Source organism: Polistes dominula, unplaced genomic scaffold (genome assembly GCF_049000335.1).
Source record: "Polistes dominula isolate Pdom_NZ unplaced genomic scaffold, Pdom_raw_medaka contig_75, whole genome shotgun sequence".
NCBI classification, from domain to species: Eukaryota; Metazoa; Arthropoda; class Insecta; order Hymenoptera; family Vespidae; genus Polistes; species Polistes dominula.
The window spans coordinates 1783204-1797657 of record NW_028301003.1 but is presented as its reverse complement, the minus strand read 5'-3'; the positions used below and the strand labels follow the sequence as shown (position 1 = coordinate 1797657).

The 14454-nt window shown below is 25.7% G+C and overlaps 1 protein-coding gene across 1 annotated transcript; it reads right to left on the bottom strand.

The window, feature by feature from the left end:
- Positions 1-708: 708 nt before the first annotated feature.
- On the bottom strand, positions 709-13096 carry LOC107067313 (uncharacterized). The gene is given in 12 exon segments (XM_089174036.1): positions 709-1326; positions 1449-1691; positions 2430-2944; positions 4099-4927; positions 5739-5913; positions 5991-6109; positions 7009-7168; positions 7272-7312; positions 7489-7668; positions 7838-7922; positions 8499-8775; positions 12714-13096. Coding segments are annotated over 11 exon segments (2574 nt in total). The 5' UTR covers positions 12737-13096; the 3' UTR covers positions 709-1326; positions 1449-1521.
- Positions 13097-14454: the final 1358 nt, after the last annotated feature.

Below are 14454 nucleotides of genomic sequence, written 5' to 3'. Positions count from 1 at the left end.
TTTGTTAAATATAGGTTAAATAATCTTCAGTAATTATTTTAATAACTAAAGTAATAATTTGACTAACAAATATATATATATATATATAAATGTTAGTCAAATTATTACTTTAGTATATAATATCATTTATTATAAATTATATATATAATACAATATATAAATTATATTTATAATATATCATATATTACATTTATTTTGTATTATTATTATTATTTAATATATATTGTTTCTTTTCTTTTTAATTAATATCTACATATATGTAATTATTAAACATAGGTTCAATAATTTCCAGTAATTATTAATTTTTAATCAATTATATATATTATATATATATATATATATATATATATATATATATATATATATATGTATAAACGAATGGGAGATAACTATTATTTTGTAAAATATAATTATGTGTAGGTTTTTAAGTATTATAAGATTATAATCGATAAATGATATATTTATCATTGATAAGGAAGAACTCGGTTACAAATTGCAAACAAAACTGATTAAATAAATAAAATTTAATTGGAACATGTTGAAAAAAACAAATAAAAAGGAATTGTTAATTAAATAACATTATTATATTATTTAAAGATAATAACGCGATAAATAATTATAATCAAATCATATATTATATTTATATTTGTCGATTAATAATCATTGATTTATAATCAATATTAGAGGATATAATAAATAATCGTACGATTATTTTATGAAAACAACATTTATTTTCGCATAATATAATAAAGAAAACTATGCACAATAAATGTAACACTGTCAAAAGCATAATAAGCATAAATAATGTAACCTTTTTTTTTTTTTAAATAATAAAAGGAGAGAGATAGAGAGCGAGAGAGGTAGGTATACATATATCAAGGATCATAACAACTGTTTGACAATAATAATAATAATAATAATAATAATAATAATAATATTAAATCGAATTGCAATTATTAAATAAAGGATTCTATCTCTTTTTTTTTCATTCTTTCTTTTTAATTTCTTTCTATTTTTTTGTTCTCTCTCAATCAATGTAGATTTTTTTTTGCAAATTTTATTTTATATGTATATATGTATATATGTATATATATTATGTCTTCATTATCGAGCTAGAGCAACAAAAGACCAAAAAAAAAAAAAAAAAATAATAATAATAATAAAATACAGCGGATTCACAATCCATAAGGAACAAAGTTAAATTAGGTTATGTTTTTTTATTTTTTGGCGGGAGATTTTTTTTTTTTACTTTTCTTTTCTTTTCTTGTCTTCTTATCAATTTTTCCACAGAACAATTTCTTTTTTATAATCGCTTTGTACCTATTACTGTAAACAAAAAAGTCAATGAAAATATTTAATACATGTCAAATAAATATACAGATATTTTTGGTGAGATGATATAAAATTAAAAAAAAAAAAAACAAAACAAAAAAGAAACAAAAATATACCGTTATAATAATAATATGACTCCATTTGTCAGAGCATAAAAGATCATAAAAGAAAACGTCGTGGTAATAATAATTAAAAATCGGAATACACAATGGTGTCCTGTGATTTTTCAAATTTAATTGGCCGATAATACGTTAATGATTGATCCCAACCACGTGGTGCAGTATTATAATTAGTTAAATTATGAACACTGGCCAATTTTGGTCCTTTATACGTATCATTATCCTCATACAATTTCGTACCTGTAAAATATCAAATAATAATTATAATAATAATTATACAAAAAAAACAAAAAAATAATAATAATAATAATAAGAAATATTACAATTGAAGAAGGAAATCAATTTTCAAGAACCCCATATTAAAATATAACATGTATAAAATTATATAATATTTTTTTAATTTTACAAAAATACTTTTTTTGTTGTTGTTGTAATTTATCCTTGTTTAATTATACATATAATAATAATAATGTAATATATAATTTAAGAAAAAAAAATGAAACTATAAGTAATATTGTTATTTTTAACACTAGATATACCACCATTTTCAGTATACCTATTTTTACTACACTAGTCAAAATGACTGTTGTATACAAAAAATACTTTTTGAACTTTGCCTTCAGTATTTATTTACTTTTAAAAAATAACAATAATAATTTTAATACATATTTTTAAATAACAAAACGCAATAATTATTTACAGAACACAAATGTTACATATACAGTAAAAATTTGGAATTAAAATGGCGTCAAAACCAATCAAAATGACTGGTCTGGTATATCTAGTGTTATAATTTGGTTAAAGGATACAAAAAAATATAAAGCGATTAGCAAAATTAGCTTAAACAAATGTTTTTAACAAACAATTAAAATAAGAAGGAGAGGAAAGAATTAAAAAAAAATAAATAAATTACAAAAATACAGTGGTGGTGGTGGCGGTGGTGGGGTTATAATTAAAAGCGCATGCTTATTAACTTGCCTACTTCCGGACAGGAGTCAGTAAATTTGGGTTCTGGTGTGATAACACCGCCAGGTAAAAGATTATCCAATACAGGTGTATTCCGAAGATGTTTAATTTTTTTTAATATATCATCTTGCGATGCAACCATGGATAATAAAAATGATTTTGCTTGTGCCGGTAATACAGAATCATCGTTGACAAATTTAACATTTCCATTACAATAAGATTCTAATTCTTGTGACGTTTCTGATCTTCGTCGTTTTTGTAAATATTCTTCGTTAATAATATTAGACGAATATTGATCATCATTTCCATTTTGATTGGTAGTTATTTGTTCGTAATGATACATCTTAGTCTCGTCCTTGTTATAATCCTTATTGTAATCCTTGTAATCATAAGTACGTAATGAATCCGAATCTGAAGTGTATTCAGTTTCATCGGTTGATAAATATCCATTGTCGATACGCAATTGACGATTAGGTGGTTTATTTATCATTTCCTGTTTTTCCCTTCTAGTCTCACGATTCGTTCTTCTGCTGTATATATTTTGTATATTTTTTTTTTGTTTTTTTTTTTTTTTGGTTAATTTATTTAATTATTTATTAAAACAATAATATAAAAGTAAAATATTAAAGTAATAGGATTTGATGACAATTAAATCCTAATACGAATAGGATGTTATGAAAATAATTTAAAAAAGAAATTAAAATGATTATTTGACTGTATAAAATTCTAAATTAATATGAATACAAGTTTATAACCTAATACGAATAGGATATTATCAAAATAATTTAAAAAAGAAACTAAAATGATAATTTGACTGTATAAAATTTTAAAATAATAGCAACAATAATAATAATTTGACTGTATAAAATTCTAAATTAATATGAATACAAGTTTATAACCTAATACGAATAGAATATTATCAAAATAATTTAAAAAATAAACTAAAATGATTATTTGACTGTATACAATTTTAAAATAATAGTAACAATAATAATAATAATAATAATTTGACTGTATAAAATTCTAAAATAATATGAATAAAAGTTTATAATCTAATACGAATAGGATATTATGAGAATAATTTAAAAAAGAAATTAAAATGATAATTTGACTGTATAAAATTTTAAAATAATACTAACAATAATAATAATTTGACTGTATAAAATTCTAAATTAATATGAATACAAGTTTATAACCTAATACGAATAGAATATTATGAAAATAATTTTAAAAAGAAATTAAAATGATAATTTGACTGTATAAAATTTTAAAATAATAGTAACAATAATAATAATTTGCCTGTATAAAATTCTAAAATAAAATGAATAAAAGTTTATGACCTAATACGAATAGAATATTATCAAAATAATTTAAAAAATAAACTAAAACGATAATTTGACTGTATAAAATTTTGAAATAATAGTAACAATAATAATAATAATAATTTGACTGTATAAAATTCTAAAATAATATGAATAAAAGTTGATAACCTAATACCAACAGAATATTATCAAAATAATTTAAAAATGAAACTAAAACGATAATTTGACTGTATAAAATTTTGAAATAATATAAATAAAAGTTGATAACCTAATACGAATAGAATATTATCAAAATAATTGAAGAAAAAAAAGACTAAAATAATAATTTGACTGTATAAAATCCTAATATAATATCTCACCGTATATATTTATCCTCGACTTCATCTTCATCATCTTCTTCATCGTCTTCGTCATCGTCATCATCATCATCATCGTCGTCGTCGTCGTCCACCTCATCTTCCACATCATTTCTTGTTACTTGCTCATTATATTTAACATTATTAGTTCTAGTTTGAAAGAAACGTGCTATGTTGGTGTCAATAGGACATTGTTGAACAATAGGAATAACTTTGGGACTTATTTGTTTGTATTGTAATACCGGTCTACAGGTTTTTTCAAATTCTTGAATCAATTGTTTAACAGGAACAGGTGTATATTCATTAGCAGCATCACTGTCTGACAATCTTTCGATATCATCTTCTTCATCGTCATCGTGTTGTTTAATGGCATGTGATTTATTCCATAATTTGTTTGTCCTATCGTTGATAAAATTATCTTGAGAAAAATGATTGCTAATACGTTGTTGTTTGACAGTTTCTCTATTGTTCTTGTTGCTGATATTGTTGTTGTTGTTGTTGTTGTTGTTATTAATAATTTTCATTTCTTTGTTATTAGTGTTAGATATTTGCTGCGTTGCATGGTTAGAGTTAGTTTTGTTACCAAGCAACTTGTTAAAGCGCCTTTCAACATTGTTAACAGCATTGTTGTTTGATTTGATGCCATTGCTCAGGCCGCTGCTGCCACGACGCGTTGTTAGATCCTTTTTTTTTTTATTAAATTCATTTTTATTTTCTATCGTTGGAAAATCTGTGTCTGTTGTACCGACTGCAACTTCTCTCAGATAAATTTTTTTTATTTTTGTCGAATGATTGCAATCGTTTGTTAATTGACATGAACGATGACGATGTTGTTGTTGTTGTTGTTGTTGATGATGATAATAATGATCATTATGATGATTATTATTATTATTATTATTACTATTGTTATGATGAGACCTGCCTAAAATGATTAAACGAATTCATTCGAAATAACGATGATAAATAATATGAATTTTGTTTAAAACCGAATCTACAATTATTTTCATTAATTTCACTTTAATATTAAACAAAAAATGATAATTATTTTAAATTAAATATATATAATATACATATATATATATGTGTGTGTATGTTGTGTAAGATCAGGCAAACAAAATAAAACTAACATAAAAATAATGTGATGATAAAATGAAGATAAAAATATAAACAAATCAATTATTTATAATTATGGTTAATTAAATATATATATGTATATGTAAGACGAGGCAAATAAATAAGAAAAAAAAAAATAACTACGAATGTTGGTACCGATTAAATAACATTTTAACGTAGTAGCTTGCCAATTGGAACTCAACGGGTTGGTGAACTTTTACCTAAGTGATTTTAATCCAACATAGTCTAACATTGATCCCTACAACGACGAAGTAACAAGGTATCAAGTGCCTAAGGAATTCTAGAACGTTTCTTCTTTTGCATTTAGACCCGTTGAATTATTTATAAGTGATCGATGCAACGTAAATAGCAAAATCAGATGGGGGTTATACTACTCTGATGCAAATGCTTTAGCATTAGAAAACTAGGCTTCTGTATGTGTGTTCTTTCATTTTGTTTTTTCGTTTCCTATTCGTTGAATTTGTTTTAACGAATGATATACGATGTATTATTGTTCATTAAAATGAAATGATGATGTTGTAAATGATGAAATTAGAAATTGTTCTAATTAAAAACATACTTACCCGTCACTGGAGGATTGATGTTATCTAAACTAAGATCCACTGCAAATGGATTATAAAATGATTTATCCGTTTGCGAATAAGGTGATTGCAATGTAGAATATTTGCTGTTACCGTTCATTTCCTGTTAATTAATAAAATTCATTTAAAAAAAAAAAAAGGATTTCTTTTTTTGTAATTGTTATAATTTTCTAATCTTACCGATTGATAGGGATAACTAGGTATTTTTGTTACAGTTGGTGTACTAGGTGTTTTAACTTGTTCCTGATCAACGACCCATTTTTCTGACCTTTTTCGACGTTTAGCAAATATTTCAGCACCTATCATTAAAATATCATTATTATTATTATTTTTATTCAATTATTCATATTATTATAAATTAAGAATATAGTTAATTATGTATAAAAAAATATATATATATAACTAGGGGTGCCCCGCAACGCGTTGTTCTGTGGCTCACAATCAGTCCGATACACACGTCTTTAAGTCAACGAATTATCTTATACCGCCATCTGTTAGAATATTATCGAATGAACAGAGATAATCATGACTCTTCTTTGTTAATAAACAAATAATATTGTTGTTATAAATTGAGATATAAACTATCCTATCTTTCAAGTTGGATGAAACTGCACACAGTGTGCAAAATTTGATTAAAATCGGTTCAGTAGTTTAGGAGTTCATTGCAGACAAACAACGTGACACGTAATTTATATGTATTAAGATAAGATAAACTATGCTATCTTTCAAGTTGGATGAAACTGCACACAGTGTGCAAAATTTTATTAAAATCGGTTCAGTAGTTTTGGGGTCCATTGCGGACAAACAACGTGACACGTAATTTATATATATTAAGAAGATGTTTAGCAAATATTTTAGCATTTACAATAAATATCAATCCGTCATATTATTATAAATTAAGTATATATATATATTTAAATATCATTGTTATTATTTTCATTCAATCTTTCATAATATTAAAAAATTAAGATGATCAGATTAAGTATTGTCTTCTTAAACATTATCTTATCAAAGATATGATATATATGATTTAATAACATAACATCAAATCATATAAAGATTATTTTTATCATACTTGACATAGATATTTGATTTTTTGTTTACTTCTTAGAACTGTGTTACCTGTTTGATGTTTTTATATATTTTAAAAGTAAAAAAAAATAAAAAGATATCACAATGTTTGTGTAATACTTCTTACCACGTCCTCTTTGATTGTTAAGATCACGAACAATGTCGAAGAGTTTTTCTGGATGGGTGGGCATTGGCTCGATATTAACTTCTTCACCAAGAGCCTGAATCCCATGAATATCCAATACTTTCCCATGTGGATTCATTACACACTTCAGAGGTACTTTATCCTATTTATACATTTTTTTTGTTTCACTATATATAGCAGTACAATCTAGTATGATTTTCTTCTATTTTTATTTTTCTTTTTTTTTTTTTCTTTATTTTCTTTACCTTATGCATAGGGGAAGATGGTTCCTCTTCACCTTCAGTACCTGTATATAAAAAAAAAAAAAAAGAAAATGAATTATTAATAATATAATAATTAATTGAATTTACACGTTGTGTAAGATTTTTGAATTTTAAATGAAAGAAAGGAAAAGAAAAGAAGAAAAAAGAAAAAATATATAAGACACTTTTCAACATTGTTAATATAAACAATTTAATTTACCATTGCCATCGTGAATCCATTTGACGGATCTTTTCTTTCTGTTTACATACATGGATTGACCTTTGCTCTTCATATTTTTAACATCGCTCAATGATAAAGAAATTCTACGTGCCAGTTCAACTTGATCCTCGACAGTTGGATGAGTTGGTGCATAAAAATACGAGGATGCAAACATTTTTTCTAAAAACATACAACAACAACAACAACAAAAAGAAAAGAGAAAAACACACTAAAATATAGATTGTTTTTTTTTTTTTTTTTTTTTAAATATATACAGTATATTCATTTTTATTCATTAAAAATATACTGTTGTATAGATTCAATGATTGAAAAATCGTCAAATACGCACTATTTTTTGCATGCAGAGGTTCTTGCGAATCTGAAGCCGGTGTAAGCAGTTTTTGAAGATTCATTGGAGTTCTTTCCCCGCTTTCCTATTAAAAAAAAAAAAAAAATAAAATAAAATAACAAAAGATATTAAAAAAGAATTAATTTGATTCATTTTAATTTCATGGAATATTTATATATATTATACACGTAATTTATATATATTAAAATAAGATAAACTATCCTATCTTTCAAGTTGGATGAAACTGCATACAGTGTGCAAAATTTTATTAAAATCGGTTCAGTAGTTTAGAAGTCTATTGCGGACAAACAACGTGACACGTAATTTTTATATATTAAGATAAGATAAACTATCCTATCTTTCAAGTTGGATGAAACTGCACACAGTGTGCAAAATTTTATTAAAATCGGTTCAGTAGTTTAGGAGTCTATTGCGGACAAACAACGTGACACGTAATTTATACATATTATGCATTACAATAATACAAAGTTTTCAAGTAAACAGAAACGTGCCTGTATATATGCCAAAATAATTATTCATAACTTATTTACATGTGTGTATGTGTGTGTGAATGCATATGATTTATATATTTGTTGTTAGTCATAAACTTATATTAGAAATAAGTATTATTCACATTGTATTTAAATAATAATGTTCTTACCATATCGAAATGAAGTATTTTCGAAGTTAAATTCTCGAGAAAGTTTCTTTTGACGGGATCGTGCCTGTCTGAGGGTTTAAATCCACGTGATCGTATTACATTGTCCGCAGAAATGCTCCTTTGTAAATAATTCTTTTCTTGCAAATTTTCGTAACAACTTTGATAACTGCTGATATATTTTAGATTCACATTATTTAAATTGTTACTATTGTTAGGTGTTAAAACGTATGACGTATTTGTTGTTAAAACGTTATTACGTTGCTTGGCGTTGTTAAATCTGAAAAGTAAAAATACAAAAAAAAAAAATAGATAAAACAAATTAAGAAGAAATTAATTCGTCAGAAATTATTGTAAATTTAATACTAATTTATTGTATTAACACTAGATATACCAGACCAGTCATTTTGACTAGTGTCGGGCCATTTTAATTCAAAATTTCTACTTCACATGTAACATTTGTGTTCTGTAAATAATTATTGCATTTTGTTATTTAAAAATTATTATTGTTAAACATTTTTTGTTATTTTTTTTATAAGAATAAATAAAGACTGTAAATCTCAAAAAGTATTTTTTTTTATATACACCAGTCATTTTGACTAGTGTTGTAGAAATATATTAAAAATGGTGGTATATATCTAGTGTTAAGTAAAAAATCTTTATACTACCAACTTTGTACGATAATTCAAATTAATTGATACACATTAATTAGTAATTTATCAAAAATATTTAATTAATCTTTCATTTTGTTTTGTTTTTTTAAATAACAAAACAGAAAGAGAAAGAGAGAGAGAGAGAGAGAGAGAAAGAGAAAGAAACAAAAAGACCTTGATAGTAAATTAATTAAATAAAAATAGTAAGATGATATTTCCTCCCATCCCATTTGTAGGATTACGAAATGAAATGGTTTTGAGTTAATTAAAAGTTAAAAAGTTAAAAGATAAAAAGTAATAATTAATAGAACCTTGAACATTGGAATAATGGGGTAGACCTTGGATTTTAGTTAACAGAATTTAATGTATATACTATTACTACTATGTCTCTTGGATGAGTTAGTTAGCCAAACAACACAGTTTTAAAGACGGGGAAAAGTTCGTACGATGTGATACTGAGGACAACTATACTGATGAAGCTTTTTTGGCGTCAAGAATTGGTTCCCTTCCAAGCGGCCAATTAATTCCGCGTTGCGGTATTGGCATCGGTACAACGAGACGACGTTCTGTCTAAAAGAAATGCTAAATTTATCTGTTGTAACGTAATACGTTGGTAACACACAGGCCTAGCAAAAGCTTTTACTAGAAGAACTTTTTCTTCTATTTCTCACATCAACTATCTACTCTTTTACATATTTATCATTAAATTATTTATATATATACATTTTTTCTTTTATTTCCTTCTATTTTTCTTTTGATTAACAGGATGTGTATAATAAATGAAATATAAATGTCATCGTGTAACATTTGTAAGAAAAAGCAAACATGAAATTTGTCTTATTGAGAACAGGTGTTTCATAATGGGGAAAGCTAGTAAATTTTATAGAAAATTATAATGATATGAAATGAATAAAATATTAAGAAACGTAACAATAGGAATAAGAATAAGAAGAACAAATAATAAATAAAATAATATAAACGAATATTAACACGTTGAACGCCATGTTCTTCCCCAATAGTACAAAATATTGAAAAATATTGAATACATGTGTATTTAATATTAAAAAGAGATTCAACGGTAATTTTTGCTACTAGGGATTTTTAAGGAAATCCCCGTCAGCCACCGATGACTGACGTGACCTAAACGCAAAGTCTAATGTCACTCACCGATGGCTGACGTACGTGGGACGCTCAACGTGTTAAATACTCAACATGTTCATCCTTAATAGCACAAAATATTGAAAAATATTGAATACATGTGTATTTAATATTAAAAAGAGATTCAACGCTATTTTTTGCTACTAAGGATTTTTAAGGAAATCCCCGTCAGCCATCGACGACTGACGTGACCTAAACGGAAAGTCTAGTGTCAGCCACTGATGACTGACGTGGCCTAATCGAAAAGTCTAATGTCACTCACCGATGACTGACTTTTTGTTTTTTTTATTTTGTTTCACATTATTATTATCATTAAATAATTCTTCTTATTTTTCATCTTCTTCTTTTTATTAAGGATTTTTCGTTCTAGTTATATTAAAGTATTGTTAAGTTTTGAAAAAAAGAAATTTGTAAACAATGACATCAATATTGATGATAATAAAAAGTAATAAAAAAAAAAAAGAAGAACTAGGTGGCACTAGGTTTAAAAAAAACAAAAAGAAAAAATAGAAAAGATAGAAAAGAAATAAATCATTTGAAAAAAAAAATACACTATGGGTGATAGAAAGACACATGTGTTAAGTAACTGTCGATTTCCGTTGGGAATTTCCTGGTTATTTTCACTCACCTAAATCCTTTCATTCAGGTATATATATATATATATTTCTACTTTTCAAACTACCAGTTTTCTATTACAATATGTGTACAGATGTTATGCTTGTATGTATCAAATGATATAAAAATACAAATGTATATAATAAAACATGTATATAATTTGAATTAATTAATATTATATTAAAAATACATAAAAACTCATTTTATTCGAGTATTAAAATGTAAATGTAAATGATTGATCCTCTACTTCATGTTTTTCTATTGTTTTTTTCTCTTTTTTTTTTTTAGATAAGTTGAGTTCAGTGAAGAAAATCGGTGATTGATTTTTATCATGAAAAAAACAAAAAAAAGAAGAAATTATTTTCTATTATTACAGTACACAGATAATATTATGTATTTATCCAATGATAAAAATTGTTTTATAGTTCGCGTTTAAAATCCAAGGAAAATCTGGGATGTGTGATCGATACGTAGCTTTAAATAGACCTTGTTTTGCTAGAAGTTTGAGTTTCTAACTGGAGCCAAGTAGAACGAACCGAATGTTCGAAAATCGAACTACTCGAATTCGAATTTTATATTCAATAATAATAATAATAATAATAATAATATTAATGTATATATTTGAAAGGAAACAAATAATATTGTTATTACGTTATTGTTAATAACAATTATTACATATGATGGATGACATTGTTAATGTAGATTACTTTTTGTTTGGTTTTCTTTTTCTTTTGTGGTTTACAAAACAATAATAAACAAAGAAAACAATATTATGGTGTTAATTACAAAGATAATAATTAATCAAATCCATTTATCAGATCTCAACCGGTTTCAACACTAGATATACCAGACCAGCCATTTTTAATGATTTCTGTAAATAATTAAGCATTTTTGTTATTTAAAAATGTCTATTAAAATTATTATTGTTAAACATTTGTTTTTTTTCTTATTTTTTAAGAATAATTAAAGACTGAAAGTCTCAACAAGCATTTTCTTTTTTTTTCTTATACACCAGTCATTTTGACTAGTGTGGTAGAAAATGGTGGTAATATCTAGTGTTAATAAATTAATATTTCTCATAATATAATAGCAAATGAAGAAATATCGAAACAAAATATTGCCAAACAAAATGGTGGAGGAGATTGCACATTTAATATTATTTTGTAGGAATTTTTAATAAGATAAATTATAATAAAACAAAAAAAAAAAAAAAAAAAAAAAAAACCGTTATTACATTTATATGATCCATTTCAAACGTTTCTTCTTTTCTTTCATTCTTTTTACAAAAATAAACTTAAACTAAATTAAACAAAAACAAAAACAAAAATCATTTCGTAATCTTCGTATTGCTCTCTTACAAAAAAAAAAACAGAATAATAATAATAATAATAATCTATTCTTCGTTAAAAAAAGAAAAAGAAAAAGAAAAAGCAAAATGGGTAAAGTAAAAAAGTAATTTGAATTTTTACGTGAATTTTTTTCCAAACTTTGACGCAACCCAATAGCAACACAGGTAACACAGATACAATGAACAAACTGTAAACATAGTTTACAGATAATTCTAAAAGAAAAGAAAAGAAGAAAAAAAAACCTATACAAATAATAACATCCAAAACTAAATCTTTTACTTTTAACGAATCCAATGATTTTGAACAAAAAGAAGAAATAGAAAAAGAACAAGAAAAAAGAGCAAGAGACTTATATAAATCTTCTCTCTCTCACTCTCTCTCTCTTTCTTTCTCTCTGTTATCTTCATAATTATTTAGACAAGAAGGATTGTAAGAGCTTTTACTTATCATACGATGATTTCCTCATTTTGATGTTGACGTACAAGGTGGTAGTCGGTGGTTTTTGCTTTCCTATCTATCTCTCTTTCTCTTTCTCTCTTTCTTTCTTTCTTTGTCTATCTTTCACTCTTCACTTATACATTTATATTATACTCTCTTTTAAAAAGCGGTCTTTTCAAAACTTCTCTATTAATAATAATAATTCTTTCAACTTTACGTAACTCGCGCTTTACTTTAGTATGGTTACACAAGTAACGAACGAAATAAATTGAAGAATACGCAATATTACTCGGCACGAATTCAGCTCCCTCAAACGTTAGAGCTGAATTCGCATCTTGCAAAACTCTGTTACTCGTCTCTGGCACGTACGAGGCGCCGACGAGAAACATTTCAGAAGAAGAAGAAGAACAAGAAGAGGAAGAAGAAGAAGAAGAAGAAGAAGAAGAAATAGTAATAATAGTGAGTATAAAGATTGATTTGAAATTATAATAATTAATATTGAATAATTACTTAAGATACTAACAAAAACAATCAACTTTAATCAATTTAATTATACTTTCAAAATCAATAATATATTTTTCTCTTCTTCACGATAGGGACAAACACAACATTGTTTCTAATATTTTATAATTAATTTATTACTCATACGTATGTGTATATGTATTAAACGAATAGAAACGTAGAGAGAGAAAGAGAGAGAGATAAAAAAGAAGGGATACAGAAAGTAAAAGAGAAAGAAAGAGAGAGAGAGAGAGAGAGAAAATCAAATGTATTTTTATATCAAACAGAAACACCCACCCATCGTCTAACTTCTTCTTTCAATATTTTCTGTTATGATTAATCTTAAAAATAAAACGTAGAGAAAAAGAGAGAGATAAAGATTATTCCAATGATTTATCTTTACATATGTATATGTATATATATATATATATATATTGACTTTACAGATGAATGAGATTATCTTATTTGAAAAAAATGAAGAAATAATATTGAATTCCAAGTAAGATGATTATTTATCACCACAATGTAGAAATGAAACGAATTTTTATCCTATTTTTTGTTCTTTTAGATGTATGCCAAGTTACTCTACTAATTTCTTCTTCGTTTTCCACGTGATTATGGTGATAGATCATCTTCTAATCTCTTTCTTTAACTATGTTTAACTTTCTCTCTCTTTCTCTCTCTCTCTCTCTCTTTCTATCTATCTCTTTCTCACCCTTACTTATTAATATTTGATTTTGTATATTTTTTGTTTTTGCTTTTTTTTTTTATTTCTTTTATGAAATAAAATATCCCACAGCGTGTCTCTTAGAACACAGCGCACTTACATGCGGTGAATTACAACACGCTCGACCCGGTGCTTTATAATAGCGACCAACCGTCGCTATACCAACTTCCCGACTGCCTTGGCTCGTCTTCGGTAAAAATAGACCATCGAAAAGCGACACCTTAGGAATCGGCCCCCGTTCCTTCCTTCCTTCCTTCGTTCGTACGTTCGTTCGTTCGTTCGTTCGTTCGGTGCCGTCACGACAGATCTCTCTTGCTTTAGTTTTCCTTTATATCTCTTTTACTCTTTCTTTCTTTCTTTCTTTCTTCATCTTTCTCTAAGTTTCTCAATGTTTTCTTATTCAACTAACTACAGACATAATCATCTCTCTCTCTTTCTCTTTAAGAAAGTTTATAATCCCTCTGGGGTAGTTGCCCTTGATTCACCTCACGTTAAGTTAAACACACGACTTGAGTAAT